Genomic DNA, 12,806 nt, shown 5'->3' on the forward strand with positions numbered 1-12,806 from the left:
ATCAGATAAAAGGACCCTGAGCAAACCGATCAACATCTTGGACAATGAATGTCACCCGCTCCACAGCACTATTATAAAGCAAAATAGCTTCATCAGCTGGAGACTTCGCTCACTGCCATGCACAACTGAAAGGCTGAGGAAGTCATTTGTCCCCAGGGCAATTGAACTGTTCAATGCTTCACTTAAGGGAAGAGGAGAGATAGACTTCTCTGCATAGTCTGTCTGCCTCCCCACCCTCTCCATGTTTGAGTACCCACTGCCCACTTGAGACTGCCCACTACTGTTTTACTACTGTCCACAGCCTAATGTCTTACTGCTACACTGTTTTTCATGCTATATTAGCACACATGACCAATGGCTTCTGCTACAATACTGAATGGCTGTAACCCTATTACCTCAACCTATTCTTGCACTGACATAGTTTTTACATAGATTTTATATTACCTTGTCTACACTATACATTACTCTGTTACCTGTCCATATTATTTATGCTGGTCTCTAGACCTTATACTTGCACTGTTGCACTACTGTTGGACTGCTTTTTGCACCTTCACCATGACACTCACTCTCTTGAGCACCTTACCATGCACACAGGCCAGTCCCGGCCCTGTCACTGCAAGCGTCTCATGCTTGATCAGCTTGATCATTTTAATTTAATTTATATAGTATATTTAGTATTTAGTTTTGTTAGTTTTTCTTATCTTCTACTGTCTCTATTGTACAGTGGAGTTTTGTTATATGTATATACTTATATTTACCCTTTCTGCTGTAAGTGCATGTTGTGTGTGATATCTGTATGCTACTGAGACCTTGAATTTCCCCTTGGGGATCAATAAACTATCTATCTATCTATCTATCTATCTATCTATCTATCTATCTAGTAGATAAACGCCACATAACTGTTGTAGGGTGGACTGGTGAATTTTATGATATTCCACAATGTTCAAATGAAGATATTAGTCACAATGTCTCAGCACTGTCAAGCTGCACAGAATATCACACACCTCCACCTTTCCCCCATATCACAGAGACTCAGCAAAGACATCTTGTGTCTGACCGAAAGAAAGAAAAAAAAAAAAGAGGGGAAAAAGCAGATGGTTTTGTGTACTCTTTTCATTTGAGATGCTGCCAAAGCGTTGGCCTGCTCATTTCCTTTGTGAAGCTCGGGGAACAGCCTGGCCAGTTTGCCTTGGTGCCCAGTAAAGTCCGGTTAAGCCCGTGACTCAAACCTGCAGCAGTGTTTAGTTGGATGCGTGTTTGTGCACATTTGTGTGCGTCTGTGCAATTGTGTGTCCAAGCCTCTCCTCTCTCTCTCTCTGCATGTATGCATTTGTGTGTTTCTGTGTGTCCCCAAGCGTGTGTGTGTGTTTCCTTCAGAGAGAACCCCCCCCCCGCTGTTCCACCTTTCTGCACAGTTGTACATAGACAGGTACTCAATGTTCTAGTTTCGCATCGACCACTTTTCCCCCATATAGCCTCGGAAATAATCGAAGTCTGCTCCTAAAAGTTTTACCTCTGCAGAGTTATACTGCACCATCATTTGATTGCAAGCTGTTTTTCGTTTAAAACCACGGGAAAGAGGCATAGAGAGATATCTGTCTTCTGCTTTTGCTTTTTGTGAATGTTTTAACACGCAGCTTTAGGGACACTGCGCCACAGCTGAAACAGCAATTAGAAATCGACTGAAGACTCCAGGATTGCAGAGGGAGTTTTGAATTATGTCTCAAAAAGATACATACGGTTCTAACAATTCAAGAGCAGCCAGTAATAAAATCAGTAGGCTACATGACCATAAAATCAAGACATGTGTAAAGGTTTGTGGTCGCTCTGAGTCACAGTTTTACCTCTGTGAGGAAGATGTTTTAGTGTCTGAAGTTTATAACTTTGTGCTTTTTAGAACTTTACATTGATTTTATCTGACAGAAGAGAAACAGGCCAAGGAGAGGTTATGGCGAATGAGTCACTCTTTTATTGAGCTCTCTTTTTTCACTTTTTCAAAAGAGAAAAAAATCCAGTATCCAGTATGCTTGTGTTTGTTTGCTTGTTGCTTTAAAGATTCCCGTTCAAATAACAAAAATCTTGCTACAGAAATCCATAAAGAGAGTCTTTTACATGTCAACATTTGTGGACAAACAGCAAACGAATCACAGATGACCTCTATCATCCCATTTGTCCTTACATACCCAGCAAAAAAGACCACTTCTTTGAATAAAAGGTTGGCACTGAAATACTCAAGCCTTCGGACTTCAGCCTGAAATCTTTGCAAACCATTCATTTCTCATAAGTTGTGTCTTTATTTAACACGACTTGGCAGATACCAAATATGTTTCTGGTTTCTTAATGCTTCCAGACCTATGCGAAAAATAAGCCTTTTTTTTCAGGAGTTCTGTTTGATGAATCAGTCATTTGTCAAAATTGATTTACATGAATTAATTTGATAAGTGTCAGCCCCAAAACAATAAATTCAAAACCACATCTGATTTTTTTTTATTGCAAGGTAATCAGGATCTCTTTTAATACCACATGGTTAGTCAGCGAGTATGACAGATGACAAACCCCAGAAACAGATTAACAAACCCCAGAAACAGCCACAGCCAAACTCCAACAGAAAACAAAAATAAACTATATGTGAGTGTGTGTTAAGGCTGTGCAATTAATCAAATTAATCGATTAATCGTGTTTATGACTTCCAACGATTATGAACATACAGTAATAAAAAAAAAAAAGATTATTTCAGAACAATGCTCTCCTTCTGTCTTGAGTTGTCGTGTGCATTATCTTTTGGCAATTTAAAAAATGTAAAAAATATAAGTTTTTAAAATGGATGATAGTTCCAAAATCACTGAGTAATCATGTTTAATAACCGTGATCTCAATATTGAACAAAACAATTGGGATAATGATTTTTGCCATAATCGAGCAGCCCTAGTGTGTGTATGTGTGTGTGTATAGTGTGTTTATTTGTGAAATCTGATGTTATATGAAACACATGCTGAAACTCTCATGGTAGGAGAATTGTGATGAGCAGGCTTTGCACCACAAATCCTGGCTGGCTCTCCTTGAGGGTACAAATATGCTGTTAAACCAGTCCAGTTGAGACTACGCCAACATGCCCTGAGCTATGAACCAATCAGCACTAGGCCAGTATCAGTGCTTTTCCTCTCTTTTGTCTACGGTGGGTATGTGTGCTTCCATGTTTCTGATCAAAGCAGTGTTTTTCGAACAACTGTATTTTTCAGGATTTTGGATTTGCTGTGCTTTCTCAGCGTTTATTATCAAAGTGTCAATATCCTACACTTTCCCTGACAACGACCTCATACCTTCTCCTGAAGACAACTATTTAATCTTCATTATATCCTGAAGACTCCTGATCTCGTGAAGACTACGATTTCATCTTCTTTATATCCTGAGGTGCCCTTCAGAATAATGAACCAGGAATAAACACAGCCTCTCTCTCTGGGCCATGGACTCTCAGTTAGAGCCACTCAAGTATTGAGAAGTACATAACTCAATCAGCGGTGATAAAACCATCACGGAGGATTTATCTCTCCTTGATTAATCGCAGCCTGGTTGTGTGCTCCCATCACAACTTTGGTTTATTGGCAGGAGTGGGGCAAGGCAGCCGAAGGACAAGAGAATAAAAAAGATGATGGCAGAATCAAGGGCAATGCCACTATGCAAATGCCAATTCTGTATAGCCAGACTGAGGGGCTTTGATGTCCGTACTAGACATTAACAGCAGAAGCAACAATGATCTGCTCAATAAACGTCTGGAACGTAAACTAGCTGTCAGAAATGTCAACAGGATGCACTGACATGTAAGTAGGTGTTCATTTGACTAAAAAAAAAATATGACAAGAGAGCAGTGGAGTTACAATGGATCTCAGGCATTTCTGACTACTTCAGTTCACTAAGCACTGCCGTAAACACACACAAAAACAACAGCACAATATGCACACATGCACCGTCCACATCGTCCTCTGACGGCCCGCCCCGGTCTCCCCTCGGAGATCCATGCAGAGGGAGGGAGAGGGGGGAGAGCCACAGGCCCACAGCCGGCACACAGGGGACCCATATTCCGGTGTGTCCGAGCTGGCAGTGGGCCCAGCCTGGCAAAGAGAGAGAGAGAGGGGACCAGACAGTGCCTTGGACGGCTGCAGAGGATAACCGACTGGTGGGGTCATCCACAAAGCAGAGCAGCAGTTGGCTTAAGGAGGATAGATGGGGGAGGGGCGGGAGTGTTTGTCCAGTAACTCTACTTTGAGTACACTACTTTAAGAACATTATACTTCCTTACATTGATCTCTTTTTTTATTATCAATTATTGTTTTTCATCCTTGAGTACTGTAGCTTCATACTGTGCCTTTGGATGTCCCTTTTGCTTTTACTTATGTAAAAGCACATTGAATTGCCTCTGTATAAAATCATGCTGCATAAATAAGCTTGCCTTGCCTAATAGCACTGGCAGAAATAGAAAGACAGCAGAAGAGAAGTGACCCGGAGGGCAGTGGACACTGAGCCGCATCAGAGCCGGATTTGAGCCAGCACCAGCTGCTGTCTGACAGCAGTGTGGTCACACCATGCTCCAATACCAGTGATGCAACATTTCTGATATTTACTAGAGCCTAAGGCATCATAGAAGAAGAAAGAGATCACTTGAAATACCAAGGGTTCTGGATGGAATATTAGTGCTAATTTATAAACCAAATTGTCATTGTTCATTTTCAAAGAATGAATGAAATCTGCAGTTATTCCACACTTGCTAACAGATGGCTTCTCCATCTGCTGCTCTGCTCTATACATAAACGTCTGTGTATTTGAATAACTCATCAAACTTCAAGAAACAATATGGAGCTGTATTTACTGGTGTAGAGATATCTCATTATTCATAAGATGACATTATTTTCCTTACTGGAGACCTACGGGAGACTTTAAATATGCTGTCTTCTAAACCTCTTTACACACATCATATTTTATCGCAGAGGCATTTCTTACAGTGTTTTACTGTCAGCCATGTTGAAAAATGAAGACTCTAGAGAGGCGCAAGGAAACGCTGACAGCCGCTTACCTCTCAGCCGCCCGTCCTCCGAGGCCTCTGGACGGAACAGTCCAGGTGCGCTCTGTCCTCCTGATAGGCCAGTATGTCCAAGTCTCCATGGTGACATCCTGTCAGTGCCTTACAGCTTGCCAAAGAGCCAGTCTTGGGATCCTTTTTTTCCGCCGTTCTTTCATGTTTATTGTTCATCCAGAGGTAAATGAATCAAGGTTGAAGGCATAAATATACGGTGTCGTTGGTTTTTTCCACAAAGATTTTATGGTTTGGCCGCATTGTCTTGGTCATTTATAAAAAGCGAATTGCTGAATTCCTCATTGCGGACTGTTTATTCAATATGGCCCTGGGACTTTATATCCTTAAATCTGTTGCTTGAATAGCCCTGCGATTGTTTCGTGTAGAAAAACAAAGAAAAAGAAGGGGCTCTTTCATTATTTCACAAATACTCATTCCGTCGTTCGGTAATCAAGATGTCAATTTCTGGGAGTTAAGCTTTTAAAAACAACATTCCTAACTTATTAAAAGGCCAAGGGTGTCCTCTCAAAAACAAGCAGTGAGGTTGGCGAAGATCAAAGGAGGGTTTTCAATACTGCTCTTGTTACAAACTGCAACGTAAAAAAAAAAAAAATCCAAAATGATGATTTTTTTCTGGAGGGAGTTTTTTTCCCTCAAAAGTGACTTTTTTCCTTTTTGTCTTTCATTGTTATGTTTATGCGTTTTCACTTTGTTTTGCGTCTAAAATGTCTATCTACACTGGGAAGAGCCCATGCTGTGATGCCGAAAAGAGGTCATCCAACTCGTCGTCCTCGAAGCCGTGAAACGTGGACGCCTCACTTTCCGACGTGTCCCCGAACACTTCCGGCACGCCGCGCGTCTTCCTCTTCCTCCTCCTCTTGTCCTTCGGCCGCCTCGCACGAGCAGCTGACACGCATGACGGACACATCAGCATCAGGGCAAAAATGCAAGCAAGCACGCGCACACACACACACACACACACACACACACACACACACACACACACACACATACACACACTCCAGGTCTCTTTCTCATATGCACACAACATGTGCTCCAATCATCAATGTCTCTCTCTCTCACACACACACACACACACACATACATACACACACACACACACACACACACAATGCATGCATACAACACCATGGCTAGTCTCTCCATATAGCAGCTGGTAGCACTTATACAGAGGTCAAGGAGTCATGGGACCAATTCAGTAGAACTAGTCTCCACTTTCTGGGACTGTGTTTGAGGACAGGTCTCACACACACACACACACACACACACAGGCACACACACAGGCACACACACACACAGGCACAGGCACACACACACACATATACACACACATGCATACACACACACAAAGAAAAGGTGGTGGTCTGACGTGGGCTAGTAATTGAAACTTGTTTCGGTCGTATAGGGATGCCAAGTGAATTGACCATTGGTGTGGACAGAAGATTGGACTTTGAAAACAGAGCATCGTGTTGCATGAAGAAATGTAACGGAGTGTAAAAGCTCAAATGAAAGAAATAAGCGAAAAACATGACAGAACAAAAACAAATCTGTGATTTTCCCAAAAAACTCACAAAGACCCAACAAACTGACTTATGGTTTCAAGTGATATAAAAAAGATATATGTGCGTGGTCTGGTCAGCCAAGACTATCATGTGCTTGTGTGAATTGGATGTCAGTTTGTATCTACGAATGAATGGTTTGGATGATGAGAGTCATTATTCCAGAGGCTCTACCTGATCCCAGATCCACTAACAAAAAATCTGCTAGTTACTACAAGATGATTACAATAACAGTTAAAATATGGGTAATAAATACCCAGGGTTGTTTAAGTCCATACAGTTCTTCAAACATGGCAGTGGAGGAATTAATTCTAATAGGTTTCCCCTGGGTGAACATCTATGCAAACCAGAACTCTGTGTTTGCCTCCCCTCTCCCTTTTCAAATCTGACCATTTCTGGGCATTAACAAAAAAACAACTGATTTATGCGTTGTTTTCAGTTACAGTAAGATCCACTGAGGTTTATGTGGCAAGTTGATGAAAGAACATGTTATGAACAGAATAAGCAAAACCATGCTGCGCAAGTATAAAACTCTAAAGCTGTGTTCACTCACACAATTAGAAAATAAATAATTCTTCATCATGATAAGACCCAACTGTAAAGCAAAACGCATTTTTATGGACTTTATCCCTGCATAGCATTCCTGCATGTGTTTCCCTGCATTCGTTTTCACTGACATTGAAAGGAACTGGCAAAGAGCATAGACCACCATACTTTTATTGGCTGAGTCAACCAAGATGTTTTAAAAACAAAAGCAGAAAACAAAACACACAAAATGATACGCTTACGAAATATGGAGTGATGGAATGGCAAACACACACAGATGGATGACCAAAAAGGTTCATGCCATAGATTTCCATTGCGACACAAACAGACTAGGCTTTTCCCAGAGCTCAGGAGGAGCGCTTTATCGATTTGAGAGACTGCAACAAACCCGAGATAGACCCAAAGTTACAAACCCAAGATCGAGTTCAAGTTTTAAGGACTTTGGAACACTTTGGTAAACTTTGAGGCACAGGAAAGTTGGCAAATGAACCAGGAAGTGACCAATGTGCATGAACTCCTTTTATGCAGGCAGCTAATTAAATGATTCTGTCCACATAATGATAAACCCTCATAATTTCTGTACACATTGTCTACTTTTCTTGCCTTCCGACCAATATATTTTTCCACAGTGGACAGTCTGTCTGTCCACTTCTATTTCCAGATATTTTGAGCACTGAAATCCTTCATAACTTAGGCTAATTTAATAACTAAGCAAAGTCAGTTTGCTAATTTAACACTAAGGGTAAGACCATAAGCACAAGGCTTGGATGCCTTTTAAATTAGGGACCATAGTTTTCACTCAGCAGTCTTCACACGGTTTCTGATAGGCTTCAATGAAGTTAATGTCACTGTTGCAATGCCAAGGCACTAAAATGAACAAAGCCACTATTCCCAATCCCATGTATGGAGGTGTGCTCGATTGCTGTGTGAAAAACCGAGGTTGGAGGTGTAGACATTCTGCTGCCTGCTTTGGTCATGAACTAGCCAAGTGGCAAACCAGAGAGACAGGGTGACAGAGAGCCAGAGGTCACTCACCGGAGCGTCCACAGTCCGAGCAGGACACGAGCTGCTCCGCCTGTCCCGTTTTCCGGTTGGAGTCCGAGTCGCCCAGGCAGAAGTCACAGTAGTCATTAGGAATGATGGTACCGTCAGGTGCCTTCTGAGCTGCAGGAGAAAAAAAAACAGGGAACAGGAATGTTCATTTCTTCAAATATTCATATCAAAGTGTCCCTCAGTCTTGAGTTAATTGTATGGTTTACAGGCTAATATATTTGTCCTTATGGGTTGGGGACTGTAAATACCTCACAATTCTAAATGTACAATTTTATAATAAATACCATTTTTATAACTTTTAATAATTATAAATTATAAATTAGGCTTGAAGATTCCTTATATTAGCCAGAGCAAACAAACACACAGCAGTCTGAGTCTAAGGACGTTGACATTCAGACACAGATATTGTTGACCAGTGTGTAGGTGATTGCAGTGGCCACAGTGGTGGGGCACTTACGTTTGTGGTTTTCAGGGCGATGTGGCGGTGGCGACTGTGACAGGTCGGCCTCGCGCTCCTCCTCGCCCTCCTCGTCCGCCAGGTGTGTGTGAGTGTAGTGGTAGCTCAGACCCGGCCGGTTCTTGTAGCGCTTGCCGCAGACTGCACAAACGCACGCAGACAGGACAAACCCGTCAGATCCACAACATCAAACACTCACACTTTTTCAAAACAGCATTCTTCACTCGCGTCCATGTTTAATGACCAAAAGACATCTTTGCCCAGAGTGCTCATCTAACCACCGTCTGTTGACTTGAATTAGCATTGGCTGTTTTATTGTAGCAATTAAACCATGATTGGTTCAGTGGGAAAAAAACTCGATAATAAATACAGCATGCAGACTGTAGAGGCTACTATACATATCCACACTGTTTACTTGTGGTCAAGTTAAATTGCCTGGAGGAAGAAGGTTCTGGGCAAAGCATTTGATGGCAGATTTAAACCTGGACACAAAGTAGCCTGCTACTTACATGCAGGGCATATGTCTTGTCTATACACATCTAGGAGAGGCTACTTTATGTCCAGTGACTATTGCCGGTTAAAAGTGTAGTGGTCTGTTTCTGTTGGGCTTTTCCGGGTTTTAAGTCATCGAGAAGTCAGCCTCCTGTCAGTTAATTTATTTAATCTTTATAAATTTATCTCATTTATCTTTATCTTCTAATTGTCATTAGAAGTTCTACGGTATATCCTTCTGGTCAAGACATTTCTAAATAGTTAGGATTCATAGACAGGATAGCAGAAATGTTCAGTAATATGGGTCTATATATTAAACTCTAGACTCTATAGATCTATACCTATGATATTACATACACAGTGGTAAGAATCAACTATGCAATATGGCCAATCTATTGGCAATATCAGGGTACACTTGTAATTAGGTTGAAGATTGACCTGACATTTTTTTTCAAGCAAAGTCAACTCTTTGCTGCTTGTAATAGACTACATAGTGTACACACACACACACACACACACACACACACACACACACACACACACACACACACACACACACACACACACACAGGATCCATCTGTAATGTTTGTGCTTGGCTAGAACTTTTCTTCCTCAGTTACGAGGCTGCTCGGACATCAAACGCCCATCTGCAGCAGGTATGGCTGCCTGACCTGAGTGGAGCCCGTGCGTGGGGACATACCAGAGGAAATGGCTTTAAGATGCGCTTCGCAAAACAACAGACCAGGCTGTTAACAGGCAGGCCGCTGATGCCATGCCACCGCATGCAATCATACAGCACCACTTTGTTTTCCCAAGATTCCACACACACACACACACACACACACACACACACACACACACACACAGGGAGTGGTCACGACACTGTCGTGTGATTCTAAAACTAGTTTTTAAGCCCCAACAGTTCAACACAACACTACAGGGAGCGAAAGCAAGGGCCATTGCATTACGCAAGCAGTTAGCACTCGCATCAGCCAAGCTGGGAATCTGCCAGAAGCTTTCTGACATCAAAGTAGGGAGCGTACAGTAATGTCAGAGGCATGCATGTCTTGTCAGTAGGACTGCAAAGCAAAGAGCAGCAAATTAGGCAAAGACCAGCAACTTTTTTTTTTTTTTTTAAAGAACGGTCAGATCAACGTCATCAGAGCAGAGCAGATCAGATTAGCGAGAGCAACAGCAACATGACCAAGCAAAAAAAAAGCAAAGGAGGGCGACAAGTCCAGGTACCTGAGTCGGCAGATTTTGAGTTATGCTTTTGTTTGTATCTGTCTGAAACAGAGGAGACACAGAGCAAAAAACAAAACAAAGAAAAAAAAGAAAAAGAAAAGGGAGGAAAGAAGAAAAAGATATAAAAAAAAAACAAAGAGAGTGAGTTTATTTTCGGGACAGGCTGATTACACTGAAGAACCTCGAATCCTCTTGCTCTTTCCCCTTCTTTCTCTCTCTCTCTCTCTCTCGCTCTCTTGCTCTTGCATGCGCCCACAAACTCTGAAACCACATTGACACAAAAAAGGGCCATGCCAAGGAGGGAAGCAGAAGGGGCAGCAATTAACCAGTTAAGTCTGGGGAGGCAGTCACTGAAAAGAACGAGTCTCAAATGTCTTGAGCAATTTGCTCCGAATCGCTCTCCTTTCTCGTTGCATTCCTGGAGGACAAAACAACGCTGTTAATCAATAAGCATGTGTTTTCATTTAAATCCCTCTGAATTGTATATCGGTGGGCTGGAATGCCAGTAACAGTGAGAGACTACTATCTTCACTTTTCATTTGTAGTGCAATGCTCACTTTACATTTGTACTGCCTGCAGAATGTGCTTCATTCTTTTTCCTTCATACATTCTTATTTGGCTTGTCCTCATAGAAAAAAAACCTTATGTTATTGTTGTTCTACACAGAACACTTAGTTACTAAGTTCTTAGTTCTAATTATCTGCATTTCATAAAGAACTTCATATCTACATGTGATATTGCTTTTTGTGTGGGCTCACCATTGTTCACATTGCATGAACTTTATTTCCTCTGTCAGCTCTACTGAAAGATTATTCCACATTAGCCACTGTAGCTGTTGACAGCTGAACAAAACTAGCCCGAGTGATTTATGTGAAGCGTTCACAGAGCGTTATGAGCTTCTCTTACTATCGCAGACGTAGGGCTTGTCCTGGTCATCACCGGTGGCGGCTTCAGTCCTCCGGCGTCCGCTTCCCCGAGTCTGAGGTCAGAATGACAACACAGACAGAGAAGATGAAGTCATGATAGCAAACCCTTTGCTTCTTTTGTACTGGCTATCTTTTATCTTCTTTCTATTATGTGTGTTTGTGTGTGTGTGTGTGTGTGTGTGTGTGTGTGTGTGTGTGTTATGTGCTTTGATGTGCAAACTCACTCTGCCTTTATTTCGATGCTTCCTCTTAGGGGTGTCCACTTCAAAGTCGTCATCGTCATGGAAACCGTCCCCGTTTTCATCTGCATCCAGGACCCTCTACACAACATGAGACGGGGCAGCGAACAGTATAAAAACATGCGGCCATTCCTCAGCTCCGTTCAAATCATAGGAGTCATAACAAAGCTTTAGCTGAAGGTTGTCTACAGAGGACTAGATAAAGAACTAAGCATTCTTAGGGACTATGTAGCTCATACAGTATATAATTAACTGAAAAGCATGATGTACTTCTTGTATTGTTACAAATTATGTCATTTAATGACTTACTTATGAATAATGGGTTACAATTTGCACACAAATAGGACATATAAGATTATATATGGGATATGATTATATATAGGATATATAGGATTATATATACACTCTTAAAACAAATGTGTTGTCCCTATTTGGACACAGAGATGTGTTAAAAAACAACCCAAGTTGTGTTTTTATTTGTCAACACATTTTTAAAGGCTTATTTGAGTCATCAACACGGGTAAAGGCTTATTTGAGTAATCAACACACGGGTAAAGGCTTATTTGAGTCATCAACATGGGTAAAGGCTTATTTGAGGTGTGGGGTGGTGTGGGTGATGTATGGGTGGTGTGGGGTGGTGTGGATGATGTATGGGTGGTGTGGGGTGGTGTGGGTGATGTATGGGTGGTGTGGGTGATGTATGGGGTAGAGTGGGGTGGTGTGGGTGATGTATGGGTGGTGTGGGGTGGTGTGGGGTGGTGTGGGTGATGTATGGGTGGTGTGGGGTGGTGTGGGTGATGTATGGGTGGTGTGGGGTGGTGTGGATGATGTATGGGTGGTGTATGGGTGGTGTGGGTGGTGTATGGGTGGTGTGGATGGTGTGGGGTGGTGTGGGGTGGTGTGGATGATGTATGGGTAGAGTGGGGTGATGTGGGTGATGTATGGGTGGTGTGTAGGTGGTGTGGATGATGTATGGGTGGTGTATGGGTGGTGTGTGGGTGGTGTGGTGGTGTGGGTGGTGTGGGTGGTGTATGGGTGGTGTGGGTGGTGTGGATGGAGGCTTCACCTGGATCTCCAGCAGGGTCTCCTCCTCCTTGGCAGCGTTGCTCCTCTTGTCCAGCAGCCCCTCTCCTCTCAGCAGAGCCTCCAGAGCAGTGGCCTCCGCCGGGGGCGTCTCCTTCTTGGCCATCAGCTCGGCCT

The 12,806-nt window shown here is 42.5% G+C and overlaps 1 protein-coding gene across 3 annotated transcripts in view; it reads right to left on the bottom strand.

The window, feature by feature from the left end:
• The window catches only part of LOC125299850 (zinc finger protein DPF3), a gene marked incomplete at its 5' end in the record, with an annotated part of 16,394 nt that extends 3,588 nt beyond the window's left edge, over positions 1–12,806 (bottom strand). The window contains 7 exon segments of one of the 3 annotated variants that reach the window (XM_048251333.1): positions 5,184–5,973; positions 8,229–8,357; positions 8,704–8,844; positions 10,442–10,483; positions 11,348–11,420; positions 11,592–11,687; positions 12,673–12,806. In XM_048251333.1, the coding sequence (XP_048107290.1) occupies positions 5,801–5,973; positions 8,229–8,357; positions 8,704–8,844; positions 10,442–10,483; positions 11,348–11,420; positions 11,592–11,687; positions 12,673–12,806 (788 nt within the window). 3 annotated transcript variants of the gene reach the window in all.

The sequence above is a fragment of the Alosa alosa genome, chromosome 8 (genome assembly GCF_017589495.1).
Source record: "Alosa alosa isolate M-15738 ecotype Scorff River chromosome 8, AALO_Geno_1.1, whole genome shotgun sequence".
NCBI lineage: Eukaryota > Metazoa > Chordata > Actinopteri > Clupeiformes > Clupeidae > Alosa > Alosa alosa.